Here is a 26,377-nt window from a genome sequence, read left to right as displayed (position 1 = left end):
GCACACCACTGTTGTAACGCGTGGTTACTTGAGTTACCGTCACCTTCCCGTCAGCTTGAACCAGTCTGGCCATTCTCCTCTGACCTCTAACATTAACAAGGTCTTTTCTCCCACAGAACTGCCACTCACTGAATTCTTTTTTTGTTTATCACACCATTCTCTGTAAATTCTAGAGACTGCTGTGAGTTTCTGAGATACGGAAACCACTCTGTCTGGCACCAACAATTATTCATGGTCAAAGTCACTTACAACATATTTCTTCCCCATTCTGATGTTTGACCTGAACAACAACTGAACCTCTTACCTTTCCTGCATGCTTTTATGCACTGAGTGCCTGCCAAATGATGAGGTGATTAGATATTTGCATTAATGAGTAAGACAGGTATTTCTGATGAAGTGACCGCAGAGTAAGATATTTATAACATTGACCACTCTCCTAAAGGCACTGAATTAACACTACCCATGTCCCATATGCAGATAGAACTGTATCTTTATTAAATTTCACAGCGAAATAACACAAATTAACTTGTTTTCTCAGCAAACATGAACATGAACTGTGGGAATGCTTCTTTTTAAACTCTGCATGAACAAACACAACATCATAGGAAACTGCAGCAGGGTTTCAGCCAAGAACATCATGTGCATGATCTTCAACTAAAAAGGAAATGTTCTTCACATCAGTGCACCAGGCTTCCAGTCGTTGCTTCATATAGGACACCTAAGGGTTAGAAACACACACAGATTCCTTCACGTAATCAGTAAAAATAGAAATACACTCGGATTATACAACAATAATGAGGAATGCAATAAACATATATTGGTGTCAGATCCAAGCAGCTTTTTTTTGGGATGGGGCATTTAAGTACAAATTTACAGTAATGGGTTGGAATTTGCAACTACAGTAGCTTCTGACAACTACATTTTGACCCAATTGAGCAAATGTACCCCAATTAGCCAAAGTTTCATGGAAATAGTTAAAACAGTATAAAAAAGACAAGTTGAGTAACAAATTATGTTTAAATGAAGTATGGAACAGATTAGAACACTACCAATACTACTACAGTACTATAAAACTGTGGTTCCTAATAGTTATCGACAAAGGAATTCATCCAGTGTATGCTATGTGCTTTTGATTGACTGTAAGTGAAAAAGAGCAGCACAGACACCTAGTGCTGATAGTGGATTGCCTTCATACAGTGCTGTCATAGACTGCATTCTCCAAATCTTCATTTTCATTGTATCAATCCAAATCAATTTTGGTACATACCTTCGAGTTCTTCATACTTCCCAACATGTTAAAGTAGTGAAATCGTTTCATTTTCACTCCTGGCCATTTCTAGCATCTCCCAGCCTGAATGCTTGAAACCGCAGTAAACAAAGCAGTTCTGAATTGTCTTACTGCTTATGTTTTGCCAAGTAACAGTGACAAGAATGACTGCTTTTGAACAGAGACACACACAAGTGATGGTATTTTTTAAATTATTCATTATGGGCAGTGTAGTGTCTAACAGTCACACAAGTGCATGCGTCTGACTCTAGTTAGAAACTGCTCAGCAACAGCCTCCTGCCCCAATTAAGTGGTATGGTGTCGCAAATAAACTAAGGGAATCCCGGCTATTTTCTCGATTAGGTTTTTGTTCTTTAAGTGGCTGCCTCCATTAACGGATGGCCCAATTAACTGGAATCCATTGTATCACAATAAGGTTAAAGTCAACACTCAGTAACTTCAATTATTCAATGAGTGGATATGGCCCAGTCCATCATGGGTAAAGCTCTCCCCACCATTGAGCAGATCTACATGGAGGGCTGTGGCACGAAAGCAGCATCCACCATGCAGGCCACACTCCTCTCACTGCTGCCATCAGGAAGGTGTACTGGAGCCTTGGGTCCCACATCTCCAGGTTCAGGGACAGTTATTACCCCTCGACATAAGCCTCTTGAACTAGAGTGGATAACTTCACTCTCCCCAACACTGAACTAACTCAACAACCTTTGCACTCACTTTCAAGAACTCTACACCTCATGTTCCTGATATTATTTATCTATTATTATTTTGTTTTTCTTTTTTTATTTGCACTATCTTTTTTTTTGCACATTGGCTGTTGGTTCATCTGGGTGTAGTTTTACATTGATTCTATTGTGTTTCTTTGTATGTATTTATTCATTCATCTAGAATACAGCGCAGAACTCGCTCTCCCGGCCCTTTGAGTCATGCTGCCCAACAACTCAGTGTCAAGGTGGCGCTAGTGAACCGCAGCGATGTCCTGTGGGCTACGTACAATACTTCTAAATATACCTCTTTTGAATTACTCTCACTGCAATCCGCAGCACGTCACTTCCCTTTAAGCAATGTACTTTTAAATAGACTTTATCATCTGCAGATCTCACACCCTTCTGAAGAACTCAGTTGACTCAACTCTCAAGCAAGCAGGTATGGCACCTTTAAGCAGATGAAGGTTCATCACCACAGCTGGAAGTGAGGAGGTGCGGGGGAATCCAAGCCAGGCAGAAACAGAGGAATGAGACCCCCCTCTACCCAGCATCGTTAACAAATGTGCAATCGCTGAAGAACAAATTTGAGGACCCTGAGCGCAGGATTGCTGTATTGAAGGGAAATGAGAGATTGTGGTGTTCTACGCTTAACCTCGATATGGATTAATACCAGCACACTAGATATGGCGATCAGACCTTTAGACTTCTCGATTCACAGGGTAAACCGAACTGCTAATTCAGAAAAGACAAAAGATGCAGGTGTGTGTTACATGACAAACTCTCATTGGTATTTTGATGTGGCGGTTTTGTCAAACTTGTGTTTCCCCCTTTGAACTGCTAACGATGAAATGCTGTTTCTTCTATTTACAAAGGGAGATGTCATCTGTGATTCTCACTGGAGTTTACACAGCACCAGCAGCCAACTATAATCGAACGCTTGAGACACTGCATGATGTCATCAGCAAACAAGGAACAGTCCAACCCCACACATTTCAAATCATAGTCAGGGACTTCAACCAGGCATGTTTGAAGAAATCTCTGCCCAATTACTATCAGCATTTAACCACTAGCACTAGAGGTCCCAACACCACCGTCAGACCACTGTCATACGAAGATAGGGAATGCCTACCGTTTCATACCCAGACTGCATTTCAGGAAATCAGATCACCTGGCTGTCCTCCTACCAGCATACAGGCAGGGGCGAAAGAGCAAAGCTCCAGCAATTAGGACAGTAAAGGGATAATTGCAGGAGGCAAAGGAGCGGATATGGGATTGTTTCGAATCAGTGGACTGGGCCGTGTTGAAGGACTCACCTAGGGATCTGAATGAACACACCGTGGTTGTCACCGACTTCATAAACACAGTTGTAGTCGAGTGTGTCTGCACAAAATCATTCAGAGCCTTCCCCAACCAGAAGCCCGGGATGAACCGAGATTTGCAATCTACTGAGAGTATTCCAAGTCTGATGACCAAGAAAGTTACAAGAGGTCCAGATATAATCTCCGGAAAACCATCTCACAGACAAAGTGGCAATTCTGGACTAATCTTGAATTAATGAAGGATGCTTGACAGTTGTGGCAGGGCTTGAACGCTATCATCTCTTACAAAATTAAATCAAATGACATAGGCAACAATAGAGTTTCGCTTCCAGCTGAGCTCAATGCCTCTATGCTCACCTTGACCATCAAAACATGAAGGAACCATCACAAACTCCCACATCCCCTGATGATGCCGTAAATTCAGTTTCTGAGGCTGACGTGCAAGCATCCTTCAGGAAAGTGAACCGAAGGAAAGCATCCAGCCCAGATGAGGTACCTGGCCACTAAAGACCTGTGCTAATTAACTGGCTGGGTGGGTGCTCACTCAGATCCTTAACCTCTCGCTTCGGCAGTCTGAGTTACCCACCTGCTTGAAGCAGGATTCAATTATCCTGGTGCCTAAGAACAACATGGTAACCTACTTCAATGGCTATCACCCAGTAGCACTTACGTCCATATTGATGAAGTGTTTTCAGAGGCTGGTGATGAAACATATCAACTCCTGTCTGAGAAGCAACTTGGATCTGCTCCAATTTGCCTACCAGTGGACAGGACCCACGGCAGATGCCATCTCATTGGCTCTTTCACTCAACCCTGGAACATCTGGACAGCGGAGATACATACATCAGGATGTTCTTTATTAATTACAGCTCAGCATTCCATACAATCATTCTCTCAAAACTAATACATAAGCTCCAAGATCTTGGCCTCAATACCTCCCTGTGCAATTGAGTCCTTGATTTCCTCACTTGCAGACACTAGTCAGTTCAGATTGGCAACAACATCTCCACCACAATTTCCATCAGCACAGGTGCACCACAAGGCTGTGTGCTTAGCCCCCTCAGGTTTGCTGAGGACACTACAGCCCTAGGCTAAATCAAATGAATCAGCATATAGGAGGAAGATTGAAAATCTTCAATCTTGCCACAACAACAACCTCTTACTCAATGTCAGCAAGACCAAGGAACTGATTATTGTCTTCAGGAGAAGGAAACCAGAGGTTCATGAGCCAGTCCTCATTGGAGGATGAGAGGTGGAGAGGGTCAGAAACTTTAAATTCCTCGGAGTGACAATTTATTTACTTATTGAGGAACAGCAGTGAATAGACCCATCTGGCACTTTGAGCCATGCTGCCCAACAATCCCAAATCACTGGACAATTTACAATGTCCAATTAACCTACCAATCAGTATGTCTTTGGACTGTGGGAGGAAACTGAAGCATCTTGAGGAGACACCGCGATCATGTTATTGAGCCTGGGTCGCCTGCATCGTATAGTGTTGTGCTAACCACTACGCCACTGTGCTGCTCCAGAGGGTCTGTCCTCGGCTCAGCATGTAATTGCAATTATGGAAAAAGCATGGCAACACCTCTACTTCCTAAGGAGTTTGCAAAGGTTTGGCATAATATCTAAAACTCTGAGAAACTTCCACAGACGTGTAGTGGAGAGTATATTGGCTGGCTGCATCACATCCTAGTACAGGAACACCAATGACCGTGAACAGAAAACCCTATAAAAAGCAGTGGATACGGCCCAGGCCCAGTCCATCATGGGTAAAGCCCTCCCCACTACTGAGCACATCTGCAAAGCAGGGCCCATCATCAGGGACTCCCACCACCAGCTTCAGGAACAGGTATTACCCCTCAACCAACATACTTTTGAACCAAAGGGTACAACTTCACATGCCCCATCATTGAAATGTTTCCACAACCTATGGACTCACTTTCAAGGAATCTTCATCTCATGTTCTCTATTGATTGCTTATTTATTTATTTATTATTACTTTTTGTCATTAATTCTATTATTATTATTATTATTATTCTATTATGGATTTGTTGAGTATGCCCACAAGAAAATGAATCTCAGGGTTGTATGTGATGACATATATATACTTTGAAAATACATTTACTTTGAACTTTGAACCACAGGCAATCCTATTTAATCCTAACTTAATCATGGGACAATTTACAATGACCAATTCACCTTCCTGGTGTGTCTTTGGACTGTGGGAGAAAACTGGAGCACCCAGCTTCACTCCAGAGTCTATAGACGTACTAGATTGGTTAACTGGTCATTGTAAATTACCGTGAATGCCTGCAAGAAAATGAATTTCATAGTACAGTATATACAAACTTTGATAATAAATTTATCACAAAAAATTTATCACCCCCCCTCGCTCGACCCCTACCTCACCCTCCCCTCGCTCGACCCACCTCGCCCTCCCCTCGCTCGACCCCTACCTCACCCTCCCCTCGCTCGACCCCTACCTTACCCTCCCCTCGCTCGACCCATATCTCACCCTCCCCTTGCTCGACCCCTACCTCACCCTCCCCTCGCTCGACCCGTACCACACCCTCCCCTCGCTCGACCCCTACCTCACCCTCCCCTCGTTCGACCCCACCACACTCGACCCATATCTCACCCGACCCTCACTTGAGATGTACCTCACCTTCCCCTCGCTCGACCCGTACCTCATCCAACCCTCACTCGACCCATATCTCACCCAACCCTCACTCGAGACGTACCTGGCCCTACTAGTACCTCATCTTACCTGTATCTCACCGTTACCTCACCCCATTCTCACCTTACCTTAATTGCCCCTCACACTACCCAAACCTTACAGTACCCTCCTGTCACTAATGCTGAGCAAAGAAATAAGTTTTCTCAAAGGTGTAAGTTCCAGGTTTTTACGATTTTTCATGGGAAACCAGTGCCTCATTTCAGTGTTAAAATAAAGGTGAAACATACAGCCACAGAATAAGACGGAACCGCTGCTCAGTGCCCTTACCTGTTGCAGATCCATTACTCGTGGCTGAACCCAGGTCATGTGGACTTTGTGGTCCACCTCATCGATGCTACCTTTCACCAGGCCAGCGGACAGAGCTCTCATCACCAACATTTCCACCTGGTTGAACAGGAGAGTGATTAATGTTGGATAGGAGTCACCTTGTACCAATGACGTCTAGCCTCTGGTCACAAGCCAGGGCTGAGTAACTCAACATACGAAGCATGACCTTGCAAGATCAGAACAATTGTGATGCAGAGGGAGTGAATTGCTCTAAAATGAGTAGAGGAGCATGAGGGTGCCCATGTTAGCATGAGTGTGGCGTGCTGTCAGAGATGGAGTCAGATCTCACCCTATTAACCTCAGAGGTTCTGGCTGTGAACCCATCAAAGGGATCTCAGCCGGGGGCGGTGAGCTGCCAGCAGGCATGGGCAGTGGTAAGAACGGGTTTAATTGTAACATCTCTGAGGAGCTTGCGTAGGCACGTGGATGGGCAGGGTATGGAGAGCTGTGATCCAAGTGGGGGTTGATGGCACTTGACAGAGCAATAGTTCGAGAATAACTAGATGGGCCAAGGGGCCTGTTGTGCTGTAGTGTTGTATGTCATATTATACTGTAAGTGTATACGAAATAGAAGCAGGGGTAGACTATTCATCTCATGAAGTCTGTTTTCCTCCATTCAGTGACAACCTTGCTTGATGTACCTAAGCTTTGCTTTTCTGCTTTATCCCTTTATCCTTCATTCCTATAGTAAAGAAGGGAGGGGCTGGGGGTAGGGGGGTGGACTAGAGTAATCGAGGAACTTGGGATAGTCAGGTGGACCACATGGTCAGCATGAGGAATGCGTGAGAATGCGTGAGAAGCATTTGAAGGCTCGGGGCCTGTATTCGCTGGAGCTTAGAAGAACGAAGAGGGTCTCATTGAAACCTATTGAATATTGAAAGGTCTGGATAGAGTGGACGTGGAGAGGATGTTTCCTCTCGTGGCAGAGTCTTGGATCAGAGGGCACAGCTTCAGGATAGAGGGTCATCTCTTGAGGACAGAGATGAGGAGGAATTTCTTTCGCCAGAGGGTGGTGAATCTATGGAATTCATTGTCACAGACAGCTGTGGAGGTCAAGTCATTAAGTATATTTAAAATGGAGGTTAATAGATTCTTGGTTAGTCAGGGCATTGAATATTATGGGGAGATGGCGAGAGAATGGGGCTGTGAAAGATAATATATCAGCCATGCTGGAAGAGCAGAGCAGACTCAATAGGCCTAGTGGACAATTCTTCTCCTATTTCTTATGATTATGACCTTATAGCATGAAGTCGTTGGGCCAAAGGGTATACAGTATTTCTCTCACAGAATCACCAACACTTCTCTCTGCAGACTGGTCAATCAAATCAAAACACAGATGGGATCCAAATCAGGGAAAGGGTGATATACTGTAGATGCAGACACTTCAGTTTTTTGTGTCTTTCATCAATGAGTTGGTGTGCATTAGGGCTGATCCCAAACACCGCATGCCATTCCAGCTAAGCAAGAGGCAGGCAGTCACAAGGACCACAGCCGCAAACACAAGAGATTCTGCAGATGCTGAAAAACTTGAGCAACACGCACTAAATGCTGGAGAAACTCAGGTAAGGGAACATCTATGGAGAGGAATAAATAGTTGATGTTTCAGGCTTGGACCCTTCATCTGATTAAGGGTCTAGCTGGAAAACAGTGATCGATTATAGCCCTCCGTAGATGCTGTCTGACAAGAAACACAACACTGTCCTGAAACACACTGGACCAATTGCTACACCACCATCAAGAATGCCTACCATGCTGTTCCACGCCCTCACTTTGGGAAGTCTGATCACCTGGCTGTACTTCTACTCCCTGAGTATAGGCAGAGACTGAAGACTGCAGCACCAGCAGTGAGGACCAAGAAAGTATGGACAAGGGAAGCACAGGAGCGCCTACTGGACTGCTTTGAATTAGTGGACTAGACTGTATTCAAGGATTCATCTTTGAATCTGGATGAATATGCTGCAGTTCTTACTGACTTCATTAAAACCTGTGTGGATGAGCGTGTGCCCACAAAGACTTACTGTACATTCCCAAATCAAAGTCCGTGGATGAACCAGGAGATACGTTGTCTGCTGAAAGCTAGATCTGTGGCATTCAAGTCTGGCGACCCAGGCCTATACCAGAAAAACAGGTATAATTTGCTGAAGGCTATTTCAAGGGTGAAGAGACAATTTTGAACGAGGTTGGAGGTGACATCGGATGGACGACAACTCTGGCAGGGTCTGCAAGACATTACTTCCTACAAAGTGAAACCCAATAGCATCAATGGCAGCGATGCTTCACTACCAGATGAACTCAACGCCTTCTACACATGCTTTGAAAGGGAGAACACAACTACATCTGTGAAGATCCCTGCTGCACCCGATGATCCTGTGATCTCTCTCTCTCTCTCAGAGGCTGATGTTAGGCTGTCTTTAAAAATAGTGAACCCTCGCAAGGCGGAAGGTCCCAATGGAGTACCTGGTAAGGCTCTGAAAACCTGTGCCAACCAACTGGCGGGAGTATTCGAGGACATTTTCAACCTCTCACTGCTATGGGCAGAAGTTCACACTTGCTTCAAAAGGCAGCAATTATACCAGTGTCTAAGAAGAATAATGTGAGTTGCCTTAATGACTATCACCCGGTAGCACTCACATTGACAGTGATGAAATGCTTTCAGAGGATGGTCATGACTAGACTGAACTCCTGCCTCAGTAAGGACCTGGATCCAATGTAATTTGCCTATTGCCATAATAGGTCAACAGCAGATGCAATCTCAATGGCTCTTCACACAGCTTTAGACCACCTGGACAACACAAACACCTATGTCAGGATGCTGTTCATCATCTATAGCTTAGCATTTAATACTATCATTCCCACAATCCTGATTGAGAAGTTGCAGAATCTGGGCCTCTGCAATTGAATCCTCGACTTACTAACTGGAGAACCACAATTTGTGCGGATTGGTGATAACATCTCCTCTTCGCTTACAATCAACACTGGTGCACCTCAGGGGTGTGTGCTCAGCCCATTGCTCTACCCTCTATATACACATGACTGTGAGGCTAGGCATAGCTCAAATACCATCTATAAATTTGCTGACGATACGACCATTGTTGGTAGAATCTCAGGTAGTGATGAGAGGGCGTACAGGAGTGAGATATGCCAACTAGTGGAGTGGGGTCGCAGCAACAACCTGGCACTCAACGTCAGTAAGACAAAAGAGCTGATTGTGGACTCCCGAAAGGGTAAGACGAAGGAACACATACCAATCCTCATCGAGGGATCAGAAGTGGAGAGAGTGAGCAGTTTCAAGTTCTTGGGTGTCAAGATCTCTGAGGATCTAACCTGGTCCCAACATATCGATGTAGTTATAAAGAAGGCAAGAGAGCAGCTACACTTTATTAGGAGTTCGAAGAGATTTGGTATGTCAACAAGTACATTCAAAACCCTCTATAGATGTACTGTGAAGAGCATTCTGACGGGCTGCAGCAATGTCTGGTATGGGGGGCTACTGCACAGGACTGAAAGAAGCTGCAGAGGATTGTAAATTTAGTCGGCTCCATCTTGGGTACTAGCCTACAAAGTACCCAGGACATCTTCAAGGAGCGGTGTCTCAGAAAGGCAGCGTCCATTATTCAGGACCTTCAACACCCAGGGTATGCCTTTTTCTTGCTGTTGCTATTGCGTAGGAGGTACAGAAGCACGAAGGCACACATTCAGCGATTCAGGAACAGCTTCTTCCCCTCTGCCATCCGATTCCTAAATGGACGTTGAACCCTTGGACACTATCTCATATTTATATATGATATATCTGTTTTTGTACAATTTTTAATCTAGTCAATATATGTATATTGTAATTGAGTTATTTATTATAATTTTGTTTTTTTTTCTTCTTCTATATTATGTATTGCATTGTACTGCTGCTGCTGCTAAGTTAACAAATTTCACATCACATGCTGGTGATAATAAACCTGATTCTGATTCCCATTCTGAAGTTCAGGGTAAATTTATTATCAAAGTACATCTATGTCACTATACACAATCTGAGATTCCTTTTATTAGGGGCAATCACAGTAAATACAAGAAACATAACAGAATCAAACAATGACTGCACCCAACAGGATGGACAAATAATCAATGCGCAAACCAGGCAAATACAAAAAGAAAGAAAAAAAAGCAATAATTATGGAGAACATGAGATAAAGAGTCCTTGAAAGTGAGTCCATAAGTTATGGGAGCAATTCAGTGGTGCAGCAAGTGAAGTTCTCTCCTCTGGTTCAAGAGCCTGATGGTTGAGGAGTAATAACCATTCCTGAGCCTGGTGACCAGGGTCCTGAGGCTCCTTTACCTCCTTCTTAATGGCATCAGTGAGAAGACAGCATGACCCGGGTGGCGGGGTTCTTGATGATGAATGCTGCTTTCTGCAACAACACTCTATGCAGATGTGTTCAACAGTGGAGAGAGCAGTGATGGACTGGGCCACATCCACTGCTCTTTGTAGGATTTTTTGTTCAAGGGCTTTGATGTTTGCATAGAGACGTTGCTATGCTTTCTTCATAATGGCCCTTTTGTGCTGCACCCAGGACAGATCCTCTGAAATGATAACGCTGTGGGATTTAAGTTGCTGACCCTCTCCACCTCTGATCCACCAATGGACTGGCTCATGAACAACTTCCCCTCCTGAAGTCAATAATTAGCTCCTTGGTCTTTGTTGTGGCACCACTCAGCTAGATTTTCAATCTCTCTCCTATGTACTGAGTCGTCACCACCTTTAATTTGGCCAATGACAATGGTGTCATCAGCAAACTTGAGCTGTGCTTAGCCTCACAGTCATAAGGGTAAAGTGAGGAGAGTGGGGGGGCTAAGCACACAGCCTTATGGTGTACCTGGGTTGATGGAAATCGTGGAGGAGAATCCGAACTGACTGGGATCTACATGTGAGGAAATTGAGGATCCAATTACATAAGGAGGCATTGAGGTACTGAAAGGTCTTGAAGCTTATCGATTAGTTTTGAGGGCCACTATGTGGCCACACAGCTATGTGAGCTCACTAACCATAAGACCATAAGATACAGGAGCAGAAGTAGGCCATTTGGCCCGTCGAGTCTGCTCCACCATTCAATCATGGCTGATCCAATTCTCCCAGTCACCTCTACACCCCTGCCTTCTCCCCATACCCTTTGATGCGCTGGCTAATCAAGAACCTATCTATCTCTGCCTTAAATGTACCCAATGACTTGGACTCCACAGGTGCTCACGGCAACAAATTCCACATATTTACCACCTTCTGACTAAAGTAATTTCTCCGCATCTCAGTTCTAAATGAACGTCCTTCAATCCTGAAGTCATGCCCTCTCGTCCTAGACTCCCCTATCATGGGAAATAACTTTGCCATATCTAATCTGTTCAGGCCTTTTAACATTCAGAATGTTTCTATGAGATCCCCCCTCATTCTCCCGAACTCCAGGGAATACAGCCCACAAGCTGCCAGACGTTCCTCATACGGTAACACTTTCATTTCTGGAATCATTCTTGTGAATCTTCTCTGAACCCTCTCCAATGTCAGAATATCCTTTCTAAAATAAGGAGCCCAAAACTGCATACAATACTCCAAGTGTGGTCTCACGAGTGCCTTATAAAGGCTCAACATCACATCCCTACTTATATACTATACATCTAGAAATGAACGCCAACATTGCATTTGCCTTCCTCACCACCAACACAACCTGGGGGTTAACCTTAGGGTATCCTACACTAGGACTCACAAGTCCCTTTGCATCTCTGCATTTTGTACTCTCTTCCCATCTAAATAATAATTTGCCCGTTTACTTCTTCCACCAAAGTGCATGACCATAGACTTTCCAATATTGTATTTCATTTGCAAATTCTTTTCCCATTCCTCTAAACTATCTAAATCTCTCTGATTTGTATCATCGGCAAAGTTAGATACAAATCCATTAACCCCATAGTCCAAATCATTGGCATACATAGAAAAAAATAGCGGTCCCAAAACTCCACCGGTAACCGGCAGCCGGCCAGAATAGGATCCCCTTATTCCCACTCCGTCTTCTGCCGATCAGCCAATGCTCCACTCATGCGAGTAACTTCCCTGTAACTCCATGGGCTCTTATCTCGCTGAGCAGGCTCACATGCAACGCCTTGTCAAAGGCCTTCTGAAATTCCAAACTTTCAGCAGTGGTCACATTCAGCTGGTAGTGGAGAGTCAAATGGAGTTACAATATCTGTCCAGCAAGTTATAACCACAAACTGATTGGGAAAAGTGGAGTTTTCTGTCATGGTGGAGTGGGAGGGAGGGGAGAACATCACAAATAATGAAGTATTCACTCAACAGGCCTGATGCTGTGCTGTGGTTTTAAATAGTAACACACACAAAATGCTGGAGCAATTCAGCAGGTCAGGCAGCGGAATAAACAGTTGCCGTTTCAGGTGAACACCCTTCATCAGGATTGAAAAGGAAGTGGGCGGTATCCGGAATAAGAAGCTGGGGGAAGAGGAAGGAAGACAAACTGGCAGATGATAGGTAAGACCAGGTGAGGTGGGGGGAGGGGAGGGGGAGGTGGGAAGTAAGAAGCTGACACGTGATTGGTGGAAAAGGGAAAGACCTTAAGAAGAACGGATCTGATCAGAGAGGACAGTGGACCATGGGAGAAAGGGAAGGAGGAAGGGCACCAGAGGAAGGTAAGTAAGGAGAAGACAAGAAAGACCTGTAGAAAAAGGATGGGTTGTACTTGAATCTCAAGGGGACCAATATCCTGGCGGGGAGGTTTGCAAAGGCTATCGGGGAGAGTTTAAAGTGTGGGGTGGGAACCGAACTGAAGTGATGGAGGAAGAGGCGGTTGGCTCACAAATAGAGAAAGCTTGTGGACAGTGTGTGAGGGAGGACAGGCAGGTGATAGAGAAGAGACGCACTCAGACCGATGGTTTGAGATGTGTCTATTTTAATGCAAGGAGTATTATGAACAAAGCCGATGAGCTTAGAGTGTGGATCAGCACTTGGAGCTATGATGTTGTGGCCATTACAGAGACTTGGATGGCTCAGGGGCAGGAATGGTTACTTTGAGTGCCAGGCTTCAGATGTTTCAGAAAGGACAGGGAGGGAGGCAAAAGAACTGGGGGTAAGGCACTGTTGATCAGGGGTAGTGTCACGGCTGCAGAAAAGGAGGAAGTCATGGAGGGGTTGTCTACGCAGTCTCTGTGGGTGGAAGTTAGGAATAGGAAGGTGTCAATAACTCTACTGGGTGTTTTTTATAGACCACCCAATAGTAACAGGGACATCAAGGAGCAGATAGGGAGACAGATTCTGGAAAGGTGTAATAATAACAGGATTGCTGTGGTGGGAGATTTCCCAAATATTGATTAGCATCTCCCTAGAGCAAGGGGTTTAGATGGGGTGGAGTTTGTTAGGTGTGTTCAGGAAGGTTTCTTGACACAATATGTAGAAAGCCTACAACAGGAAAGACTGAACTTGATCTGGTATTGGGAAATGAACCTGGTTAGGTGTCAGATCTCTCAGTGCAAGAGCATTTTGGAGATAGTGATCACAATTCTATCTCTTTTATCATAGTATTGGAGAGGGATAGGAACAGACAAGTTAGGAAAGCATTTAATTGGAGTAAGTGGAAATATGAGGCTATCAGGCAGGAACTTGGAAGCATAAATTTGAAACAGATGTTCAGGGGACATTTGTGTGGGGTTCTGCATAGGTACGTTCAAATGAGACAAGGAAAGGATGGTAGGGTACAGGAACTGTGGTGTACAAAGGCTGTTGTAAATCTAGTCAAGAAGAAAAGAAGAGCTTACGAAAGGTTTAAAAAACTAGATAATGAAAGAGATCTAGAAGATTATAAGGCTATCAGGAAGGAGCATAAGAATGAAATGAGGAGGCCTTGGCGGACAGGACTAAGGACAACCCAAGGCATTCTACAAGTATGTGAAGAACAAGAGGATTAGACAAGAGAGAATAGAACCAATCAAGTGTGACAGTGGAAAAGTGTGTATGGAACCGGAGGAGATAGCAGAGGTACTTAACGAATACTTTGCTTCAGTATTCACTACGGAAAAGGATCTTGGCGATTGTAAGGATGACTCACAGTGGACTGAAAAGCTTGAGCATGTAGATATTGAGGAAAAGAATGTGCTGGAGCTTTTGGAAAGCATCAAGTTAGATAAGTCACGGGGACCAGACGAGATGTACCACAGGTTACTGTGGGAGGTGAGGGAAGAGATTGCTGAGCCTCTGGTGATGATCTTTGCATCACCAATGGGGACAGGAGAGGTGTTGGAGGATTGGAGGGTTGCGGATGTTGTTCCCTCATTCAAGAAAGTGCATAGAGATAGCCCAGGAAATTATAACCAGTGAGTCTTACTTCAATGGTTGATAAGTTGATGGAGAAGATCCTGAGAGGCAGGATTTATGAACATTTGGAAAGGTATGATTAGGAATAGTTAGCATGGCTTTGTCAAAGACAGGTTGTGCCTTACCTGATTGAATTTTTTGATGATGTGACTAAACACATTGATGAAGGTAGAATAGTATATGTAGTAAAAATGGATTTCAGCAAGGCATTTAATAAGGTACTCCATGCAAGGCCTATTGAGAAAGTAAGGAGTATGGGATCCAAGGGGACATTGATTTGTGGATTCAGAACTGGCTTGCCCACAGAAGGCAATGAGTGGTTGTAGATAGGTCATATTCTGCATGGAGATCAGTGACCAGTCGTGTGCCTCAGGGATCTGTTCTGGGACCCCTACTCTTCGTGATTTTTATAAATGACCTGTATGAGGAAGTGGAGGGATGGTTTAGTAAATTTGCTGATGACACAAAGGTTGGGGGTGTTGTGGATAGCGCGGAGGGCTGTCAGAGGTTACAGTAAGACATTAATAGGTTGCAAAACTGGGCTGAGAAGTGGCAGATGGAGTTCAACCCAGGTAAGTGAGAGGTGGTTCATTTTGGTAGGTCAAATATGATGGCAGAATATAGTATTAATGGTAAGACTCTTGGCAGTGTGGAGAATCAGAGGGATCTTGGTGTCTGAATCCATAGGACACTCAAAGCTCCTGTGCAGGTTGATTCTGTGATTAAGAAGGCATATGGTGCATTGGCCTTCATCAATCGTGGGATTGAGTTTGAGTCAAGAGGTAATGTTGCAGCTTTATAGGACCCTGGTCAGATTCCACTAGGAGAACTGTGCTCAGTTCTGATCGTCTCACTACAGGAAGGATGTGGAAACCATAGAAAGGGTGCAGAGGAGATTTACAAGGATGTTGCCTGGATTGGGGAGCATGCCTCATGAGAATAGGTTAAGTGAACTTGGCCTTTTCTCCTTGGAGCGATGGAGGATGAGAGGTGAGCTGACAGAGGTGTACAAGATGATGAGAGCCATTGATCATGTGGATAGTCAGAGGCTTTTTCCCAGGGCTGAAATGGCTAGCACGAAAGGGCATAGTTTTAAGATGCTTGGAAGTAGGTACAGAGGAGATGTCAGGGCTAAGTTTTTTTTTACGAGAGAGTGGTGAGTACGTGGAATGGGCTGCCAGCAACGGGTGGAGGTGGATGCGATAGGGTCTTTTAAGAGACTCCTGTATAGGAACATGGAGCTTAGAGAAATAGAGGGCTATGGCTAACCCTAGGTAATTTCTCAGGTAAGGGCATGTTTGGCACAGCTTTGTAGGCTGAAGGGCCTGTACTGTGCTGTAGGTTTTCTATGTTTCTAAGAAGGGGTGACACAGGAGCCAGAGTGGGCAATGGAAGGAGATGGTAAGGGGAAAAAAAACAATCAGAAGTTAGAGAAATTGATGTTCATACCATCAGGTTGTCCACTTTCTTTACTCTCTGTATACCTATAACTGTGTCACCACCCACAGCTCTAATCTGCTAATTAAATTTGCTGACACTACATTGATTGGCCTAATCTCAAACAATGACGAGGTGGCCTACAGAGAAGAAGTCATCTCTCTGACACAGTAGTGTCAAGAAAACAACCTCTCCCTCAAAAGTCACAAAAACAAAGGAGCTGGATGTGGATTACAGGAGGAACAGCTTTAAATTCCTCGGCATCCACATCACCGAGGACCTCACGTGGTCTGTACACACCAGCTGTGTGGTGAAAAAGGTACAACAACATCTCTTTCACCTCAGAACTTTCTACAGGGGCACAACTAAGAGCATCCTGACTGGCTGCATCACTGCCTGGTATGGGAATTGCACCTCCCTTAATCGCAGGATTCTGCAGAGAGTGGTGTGGACAGCCCAGTGCATCTGTAGTTGTGAACTTCCCATGATTCAGGATATTTACAAAGACAGGTGTGTAAAAAGCACCCGTAGGATCAATTGGGACCCAAGTCACCCCAACCACAATCTATTCCAGCTGCTACCGGTACCGCAGCATAAAAGCCAGAACCAACAAGCTCCAACACAGCTTCTTCCACCAGGCCATCAGACTGATTAACTCACGCTGTGTATTCTATGTTACATTGACTGTTCTATTTATTATGAATTATTATAAATTACTATGATTGCACATTGCACATTTAGACAGAGATGTAACAAAGGTTTTTCCTCCTCATGTATGTGAAGGACGTAAGAAATAAAGTCAACTCGTTCCCAATCTTCATATTCTGGATTCTTGCCACAATCCTTTCTAGTCCTAACAAAGGGTGTCGGTCCAATACACTGACCGTTTTCTCCCTTCCCTGGATGGTGCCTTACTCGCTGAGTTCATCCAGCATCCTGAGTGTGTGTTACTCTGATTTCCAGCATCTGCAGATTCCCTTGTGTTTATGATGAATTGTACTTTTCTATGATCTGCTGATCCAGTTCACGACTCACCTCATTGATAGGCACCTTAGCCTGATGTGCTATCTCCTGGAATGTCATCTTCCGATGATTGGCTGGTCTTGTAAACACCATCTTAGAAATACAAATGAATTTTAATGATAATAACAATAAGACTTGGCAACAAAAGAAAGACACGGTTTGGGAATATGGGTGGAAACTGGTGGGTGGGAATCAATCACTTCCATGACAGCTGAATAACCAGATAACATTCTCCTTAAAATGTCTTCAACTGAAAGGAAAAATTGGACATGGGACAAGGCACATACTCTCAGCGGCCACTTTATGAGGTACACCTACAAATATTTAATCAGTCAATCATATGGCAGCTTATAAAAGCATGCGGACATGGTCAAGAGGTTCAGTTGCTGTTCAGACCAAACAACAGAATGGGGACGAAATGTAATCTAGGTGACTTTGACCATGGAATGATTGGCACAGACAGGGTTGTTCGAGTATCTCAGAAACTGCTGATCTCCTGGGATTTTTACACACAATATTTAGAGTTTACAGAGAATGGTGTGAAAAACTAAGAACATCCAGTGAGCAGCAGTTCTGTCAGTGAAAATGCCTTGTTAAGGAGAGAAGGCAGGGGAAAATGGCCAGACTGTTTTAAGCTGACAGGAAGGTAACAGTAACTCAAATAACCATGCGTTACAACAGTGATGAGCAGAACAGCATCTTCTTGCACAATATGTCGAACCTTAAAGTGGATAGGGTACAGCAGCAGAAGACCCCGAACATGCATTCAGGGGCCACTTCATTAGGTACAGGAGGTAGCAGATAAAGTGGCCACTAAGTGCACATGAACTTGAGATTCATTTTCTTGTGGGCATTCACAGTAGATACAAAGAAACACAATAGAATCAATGAAAAACTATGTGTAAAAGACGACAAATTGTGCAAATACAAAAAGCAAATAATACTAACAATAAATCAATCAATAATAAACAATACTTGAATGTAATTCCACAGGTTGTGGAAACATTCAGAGTTGAGATGAGTGCTAACTTTGGATTACTTATCCCTCTGGGGTCCACGGATCCCTGTGTTACCACCCGGGCAAACGTCAGCCTCAATGCATACGTACCTCCATTAGGCAGAGCAGTTGGAGTTTCTCCTTCAGTCGTTGTTCATTATTGGCCAGGTCTGACTGTCGGAGAGAGAAAGAAAACAAGTTAGTGCCTACATCATCCCTGTGCTTCAGATTAAGATAGCGCCAGGCCAGGTTGTGGCTCATACTCTGCGGTGCCCAGCAACCCACCTATTTAAGCCTAGACTAATTAGAAGGCAATTAACAATGACCAATTAACCAACTAGTCAGTATATCTTTGGTCTGTAGGAGGAAACCGAATTAGCCGAAGAAAACACATGCAGTCACAGGGAAAGACAGACTAAACAGGAAAGTCAAAGCTAACTGTCTGTGAATCCATGAGTTCACTGGAGACTGGAGGGGGGGGTGTGTGTGTGTGTGTGTGTGTGTGTGTGTGTGTGTGTGTGTGTGTGTGTGTGTGTGTGTGAGAGAGAGGGAGGAAACAGGCTTGTTTACTGTTGTTGTTTTGTTCCTGTGTTGTTGCTGCTTTCATTATTCTGCCGAGCACTGTGGATATGTGTGGTGACACACCTGCAAGCTGCCTCCAGCACATCCTTAGGTTGTGCTGGTTGTTAATGCAAATGACACATTTCACTGTGTGTTTTGATGAATGTGAGACAAATAAAATGAATCTGAATTTGCTTTGATCGTGCAGAGCTCGCTGGGCTGAGCTGGCGTGGCTCTCTGCAACTTAACATGTGTTCCCATATTGCTTTTATGTGTTCCTTTACTGATGAGAAACGCCCAGCACTCTCTTGGTTGTGAGTTTTACCCACAGTTCCCTTCTGTTGGCTTCTGTACCAGACTCTCAGTGCACCCACCTAAACTGTTACAGCAGGTTACCTCCAATGGGCCAGACACCATTGACGATAACTCAGTGCGTGATTCTCAGAATGGTTGGAGGAGCAACATCTCATATTCCCTCAGGGTACCCTCCAACCTAATGGCATGAACACTGATTTCTCCAACTTCAGTAATTTCTCTCCCTCCCTTTTTCCATTCCCTATTCTGGTTCCCATCTCACACCTTCTCCCCATACCCTTCTAGATCTCCTCCATTTTTATCATGGCTCCTTATCCTTTCTTACTAAAACCCACCCCCTTCGGCCCTTTACTTTTCCCTTCCCCATTCTGACTCCCCTCTCACCCCTTCTCTTCTCCTCACCTACCTTTGGGGTGCCTCTCCCCCTTCCCCTTCTCCAATGGTCCACTCTCCCCTCCTGTCAGATTCCTCCTTCTTCAGCTCTTCACCTTTTCCATCTATCGCCTCCCAGCTTCTCACTTCATCCCTCCTCCACTACTCGCCCGCCTTCCCCCTCACACCTGGTCTCACCTACCAGCTTCTCACCTCATCCCCCTCTCCCGCTCTCACCCACCTTCCCCCTCACCTGGTCTCACCTACCACCCTCCAGCTTCCCACTTCATCCCTCCTCCACTACTCGCCTGCCTTCCCCCTCACCTGGTCTCACTTATCACCTGCCAGCTTCTCACTTCATCTCCCTCACCTGGTCTCACCTACCACCTCCCAGCTCCTCACTTCATCCCCCCTCTCCCCCACACACCCACCCTCCCCCTCACCTGGTCTCACCTACCACCTCCCAGCTTCCCACTTCACCCCCCTCTCACCCACCTTCCCCCTCACCTGGTCTCACCTACCACCTTCCAGCTTCTCACTTCATCCCTCCTCCACTACTCGCCCGCCTTCCCCCTCACACCTGGTCTCACCTACCAGCTTCTCACTTCATCCCCCTCTCCCACTCTCACCCACCTTCCCCCTCACCTGGTCTCACCTACCACCCTCCAGCTTCTCACTTCATCCCTCCTCCACTACTCGCCTGCCTTCCCCCTCACCTGGTCTCACTTATCACCTGCCAGCTTCTCACTTCATCTCCCTCACCTGGTCTCACCTACCACCTCCCAGCTTCCCACTTCACCCCCCTCTCACCCACCTTCCCCCTCACCTGGTCTCACCTACCACCTTCCAGCTTCTCACTTCATCCCTCCTCCACTACTCGCCCGCCTTCCCCCTCACACCTGGTCTCACCTACCAGCTTCTCACTTCATCCCCCTCTCCCGCTCTCACCCACCTTCCCCCTCACCTGGTCTCACCTACCACCCTCCAGCTTCTCACTTCATCCCTCCTCCACTACTCGCCTGCCTTCCCCCTCACCTGGTCTCACTTATCACCTGCCAGCTTCTCACTTCATCTCCCTCACCTGGTCTCACCTACCACCTCCCAGCTCCTCACTTCATCCCCCCTCTCCCCCACACACCCACCCTCCCCCTCACCTGGTCTCACCTACCACCTCCCAGCTTCCCACTTCACCCCCCTCTCCCCCTCTCACCCACCTTCCCCCTCACCTGGTCTCACCTACCACCTGCCAGCTTGTACTCCTCCACCCCTCCCCCACCTTCTTCCTCGTGCCTTTCCAGTCCTGATGAAGGGTTTGAGTCCAAAACAGCAACTGTTTATTCTCTACGGATGTTGCCTGACCTGCTGAGCTCCTTCAGCATTGTGTGTGTGTTGCTCTGGAATTCCAGCACCTGCAGAAACCTTTATTTTCATTTTATTTACTGATACAGCACATTAACAGGTCCTTCCAGCCCAATAAACCCATGCTGCCCAATTACATCCAACTAATTAATTAACCTACCAGCCCATTTGTCTTTGAACTGTGGGAGGAAATCAGAACACCCGGAGGAAACTCATGTGGTCATGGGGAGAACGTACAAACTCTTTACAGGCAGTGGCAGTAATTGAGCCTGGCCTGACCTAGCATTGTGATAGTGTTATGCTAACCACTAAGCTATCTTATGCTAGTGACTCAGAAAACAACCACCGGTTTCACACTTTTTAGAATAAGGATAGGAAAATATAAGAGATGTGTTAGTAGGTTATTTGGCTGTGAATTACCCCTGGAAAATGAGGGTGAAACTAAAGTTTACCAGAAAGTGGGGAAAATGGGACAGGTGCCAAAGATGTGATGCAATGAAAGGTCTCCTATATCTCAGAAAGGAAGGAATGTCGGCACTTATATTTCATCGGGAGTCTGAGGAGATCTGGTATCTTCTTCCTGAAGTTGTAACCATATGTGCTATGTGCAGTATGCCGTGTGCTGTCTTACACCTTGGCCCAGGAGGAACGCTGTTCTGTTTCGCTATATTCATGTACAGTTGAAAGATAATTAAACCTGAAACTCGAAAGCTCTAGCAAATTTCTACAGATACACCATGGACAGCATTCTACATCAAGGTCCCCTCTTCTCCGTCACACCATCCCTTTGACCTCTTACCATCAGGCAGACGGGACCGGCAGTATATAATAAGGTCTGTTAGGCTAGGTAACAACTTCTCCCAGGCCGTGAGACTTCTGAACACCCTGATACCACCCAGTACGCATTATTTATGACAATGCCAGTAATAGTAATGTTGTTATATATTTAAATATATGTCATATTTGCATTTTATGTCAGCTTGTACAGCTAAAGAATTTATTATATATTAATAGTATTATGGTAATGTTATTTTATACATTGAATGTGTGTTTTGCACCATGGTCTCAGAGGAATATTGTTTCACTTGACTGTACACATGTCTACAGTTGAATGACAATCAATGAACTTGACCTTGGAAAAAAAAACGGAATAATTTAGGGACCGAATCTCAAAATCTCAGCATCATTGGAGATAAAGCTTGGCTTCCACTAACAAAACTGCCAAAGTCAGGGCACAGATGAATTCCACATATGCTGATATTTCTGTGAGATATAGGATTGGGAGGAGATTACAGACGGGGTGCTGGCATTTCTGTGAGGTGTAGGATTGGGAGGAGATAACAGACGGGGGCTGGCATTTCTGTGAGGTGTCGGCTTGGGAGGAGATTACAAAAAGGGTCCTAAGTATTTCTGTGAAGTGTAGATTTAGGAGGAGATTATAAGTGGGATGCTGGTGTTTGTATATAATAATGAGAATTTTAAAAGGAAGCTCTGACATAGGCAGATGAATATGAAGAGAATGGAGGGATGTGAACTATAAGCATGTTGAAGAGAGTAGATGACATTAGTTTAATCAGTTTGCCACGTCATGGGCCAAAGGGCATTTTTCTGTACCATTCTATTCCCCGCTGTCAAAAAATGTGGATCAGAAATAACAACTCCTCTTCTCTGACAATCACACTGGCGCACGGCAAGGATGCATACTTAGCTATATTTTCTCTACCACTGCCTGGCTAGGCACAGCTCAAACACCATCTATAAATTTGTCGACCACACAGCTATTGTTGGCAGGATGTCAGGTGGTGATGAGAAGGCATACAGGAGTGAGACAGATCAGCTGGGTTGAGTGGTGTTGCAGGGATACCTTACACTTAAGGAAATGATTGTGGACTTCAGGAAGGGGAGGTCAAGGGAACACATACAGTACCAGTCTTCACCAAGGAACCAGTAGCAGAAAGGGTGAACAGCTTCCATGTTCCTGAGTGTCAACAACTCTGAAATCTTTCCTGAGCTCAACATATCTTACAGTTGCAAAAAAAAAGGGACAACGGCTATATTTCATTAGCAGTTTGAGAAAATTTGATGCCTCACCAAAGACACTTGCAAATTTCTACAGGTGTATCATGAAGAGCATTCTAGCTGGTTGCATCACCATCTACTATGGAGTGGCCACTGTACAGGATCGGAAAAAGCTTCAGAAAGCAGTAAACTCAGCCAGATCCATCAGAGGCACTCAGCTTCCCAGCAATGAAAGCACCTTCACAAGGCGATGACTCAAGAAGGCAGCATCAAAAAGGACTGCCATCACCCAGGCCATACTCTCTTCTCAATGGTACCATCAATGAAGTAGTACAGGAGACTGAAGGCACACACTTAAAGTTTCAACAAGAGCTTCTTTGCTCATTTCATGAGTACTAAATCACTGATACTGGTCCTAAATGGGACCTCCTCTAATTACACTTTAAATAAGAATCTGAATTAAATCTACAAATTACATGTTCAGAAAATATCTGCCTAATCAGCTTAACTTACAAAAAAAATAGCATAGCAGCTAATTGTAGAATAAGTTATAGTGGCATGCAAAAGTTTGGGCACCCCTGGTCAAAATTTCTGTTACTGTGAATAGTTAAGCGAGTAAAAGATGACCTGATTTCCAAAAGGCATAAAGTTAAAGATGACACATTTCTTTAATATTATAAGCAAGATTACTTTTTATTTCCATCTTTTACAGTTGCCAAATAACAAAAAAGGAAAAGGGCCCGAAGCAAAAGTTTGGGCACCCTGCATGGTCAGTACTTAGTAACACCCCCTTTGGTAAGTATCACAGCTTGTGAACACTTTCTGTGGCCAGCTAAGAGTCTTTCAATTCTTGTTTGGGGGATTTTCACCCATTCTTCCTTGCAAAAGGCTTCTAGTTCTGTGAGATTCTTGGGCCGTCTTGCATGCACTGCTCTTTTGAGGTCTATCCACAGATTTTCGATGATGTTTGCGGCCAAAAAGTTCTATTTTAACTTCATCAGTCCACAGGACTTGTTTCCAAAATGCATCAAGCTTGTTTCGATGTTCCTTTGCAAACTTCTGATGCTGAATTTTGATGCAATGACCAAAGGTATGTTTGGAGAAAAAAGGGTGCAGAATTTCATGAAAAGAACCCCTCTCCAACTATTAAGCACAGGGGTGGATCGATCATGCTTTGGGCTTGTGCTGCAGCCAGTGGCACGGGGAACATTTCACTGGTAGAAGGAAGAATGAATTCAATTAATTACCAGCAAATTCTGGAAGCAAACCACACTGTCAGTAAAAAAGCTGAAGATGAAAAGAGGATGGCTTCTACAACAGGATAATGATCCTAAGCACACCTCAAAATCCACAATGGACTACCTCAAGAGGCGCAAGCTGAAGGTTTTGCCATGGCCCTCACAGTCCCCCCCGACCTAAACATCACTGAGAATCTGTGGATAGACCTCAAAAGAGCAGTGCATGCATGAATCTCACAGAACTAGAAGCCTTTTGCAAGGAAGAATGGGTGAAAATCCCCCAAACAAGAACTGAAAGACTCTTAGCTGGCCACAGAAAGTGTTCACAAGCTGTGATACTTGCCAAAGGGGGTGTTACTAAGTACTGACCATGCAGGGTGCCCAAATTTTTGCTTCAGGCCTTTTTCCTTTTCTGTTATTTTGAAACTGGAAAAGATGGAAATAAAAAAGTAATCTTGCTTAAAATATTGAAGAAATGTGTCATTTTTAACTTTATGCCTTTTGGAAGTCAGGTCATCTTTTGCTCGCTTAGCTATTCAGAGTAACAGAAATTTTGACCGAGGTGCCCAAACGTTTGCATGCCACTGTATATAAAAATTATGGAAAGGATGGTGAAGCTTTAAGAGGGTACAGAGGAGGTTTACCAGGATGTATCGAGGATTAGAGAGCATGTCTTCTGACAAAAGATTGAGTAAGCCAGAGTTTTCTCTTTAGAGAAAAGGAGGTGACTTGATAGAGGTGTACAGAATGATCAGAGGCACAGACAGAGTGGACAACCAGGGCAGGAATGACTAATGTCAGGGGGCATAACTCTAAGATGATTGGAGGAGAGTATGGGAGGGTGTCGGATGAAGGTTTTATTGCAGAGAGATTGGTGAGTGCGTGGAACATACTGGCAGGTGCAGGTGCAGTGCCAGAGGCACTGAAACTCTTGGACAGGCACATGGATGTTAGAAAAATGGAGGGCTATGTTGATCTTGGAGTAGTTGGAAGGTCAGCACAACATTGTAGGCCAAAGGACCTGCACTAAGCTGAAATGCTCCATGTTCAAACCCATTGTAGCTCCAAACCTTGAATCACGGCCCCCGACAGGTTTTAAACAGTGACAAAGGGTTCAGCTGACCTGAGATCCCCAGAAGGTCTTCAGGCAGAAGAAAGTCTCCACATCCCCACTGTTGAAAGCGTATAGAGTGTCAATCAACCACTGGTTCTCCGTATCGCGCAGCGATTCCAGGATCGGGTGCATTAACTGCAGAGAAAGAAGAGTCATCTTCAGCATCACACAGGGTAAGAGACCACACAGAAACACAGTGCATCTACTGCCATCACCACCTCCATGGGTCCCTCACCAACCACTGTGTCCACAGGTCCCTCTGCCATCACCACCTCCACGGGTCCCTCCACAATCACTGCATCCACAGGTCCCTCTGCCATCACCACCTCCACGGGTCCCTCACCAGCCACTGCATCCACAGGTCCCTCTGCCATCACCACCTCCATGGGTCCCTCACCAGCCACTGCATCCAGTTCCCTCAAAGATCACGTCCAGATCCCTCACAGACAGATCACAACAACAGATCCCTCGGACACATCCACAGATCCCTCCCAGACAGATCATATCCACAGATCCCTCACAGATTACGTCCACAGATCCCTCACAGACAGATCACATCCACAGATCCCTCAAAGATCACATCCACAGATCTCAGACACATCATGTCCACAGATCCCTCAAAGATCACATCCACAGATCCCACAGACACATCACATCCACAGATAGATCACATACACAGATCCCTCAGAGACACATCATATCCACAGATCCCTCAGACAGATCATGTCCACAGATCCCTCAGACAGATCACATCCACAGATCCCTCACAGACAGATCACATCCACAGATCCCTCAAAGATCACATCCACAGATCCTTCACAGGTCACATCATGTCCACAGATCCCTCACAGACAGATCACGTCCACCGATTGCTCACAGAAACACCATGTCCACAGATTGCTCTGTAACGGCTCTGCATAGCGTAGTCCAATCTGCCCAACACACCACTGGCACAAGCCTACCCACCATCAAGGACACATCTATGGACAGGTGCCAGAAGAGGGCTAGTATCATCAGGAAGGATCCCACATATGCTGCTCATGGACTGTTCGTCCCACTCCGATCAGGGAGGAAGTTATGTAACAGCCACACCAGGACCACCAGACTCAAAAACAGTTACTTTCACCAAACAGTAAGGCCGAACAACACCTCCACCCATCCCTCCATACCTCCAACCAGCACTACTTCATCATTTCCTGTCAATCATC

At 45.1% G+C, this 26,377-nt stretch overlaps 1 protein-coding gene across 1 annotated transcript in view; it reads right to left on the bottom strand.

Moving 5' to 3' along the window:
- Nucleotides 1-448: 448 nt before the first annotated feature.
- LOC134344238 (26S proteasome non-ATPase regulatory subunit 13-like) overlaps nucleotides 449-26,377 on the bottom strand; it is a 71,667-nt gene continuing 45,738 nt past the window's right edge. Inside the window, exons 9-13 of the mRNA XM_063043702.1 lie at nucleotides 25,179-25,304; nucleotides 18,303-18,365; nucleotides 17,207-17,287; nucleotides 6,319-6,435; nucleotides 449-718 (exon numbers count right to left, since the gene is read on the bottom strand). Coding sequence (XP_062899772.1) covers nucleotides 623-718; nucleotides 6,319-6,435; nucleotides 17,207-17,287; nucleotides 18,303-18,365; nucleotides 25,179-25,304 — 483 coding nt within the window. The 3' untranslated portion in view covers nucleotides 449-622. The remainder of the gene's footprint in view (nucleotides 719-6,318; nucleotides 6,436-17,206; nucleotides 17,288-18,302; nucleotides 18,366-25,178; nucleotides 25,305-26,377) is intronic.

Source organism: Mobula hypostoma, chromosome 3 (assembly GCF_963921235.1).
Source record: "Mobula hypostoma chromosome 3, sMobHyp1.1, whole genome shotgun sequence".
In the NCBI taxonomy this organism is placed as follows: Eukaryota; Metazoa; Chordata; class Chondrichthyes; order Myliobatiformes; family Myliobatidae; genus Mobula; species Mobula hypostoma.
The sequence above is the reverse complement of the archived record's forward strand: the minus strand, read 5'-3'. Positions and strand labels throughout refer to the sequence as shown.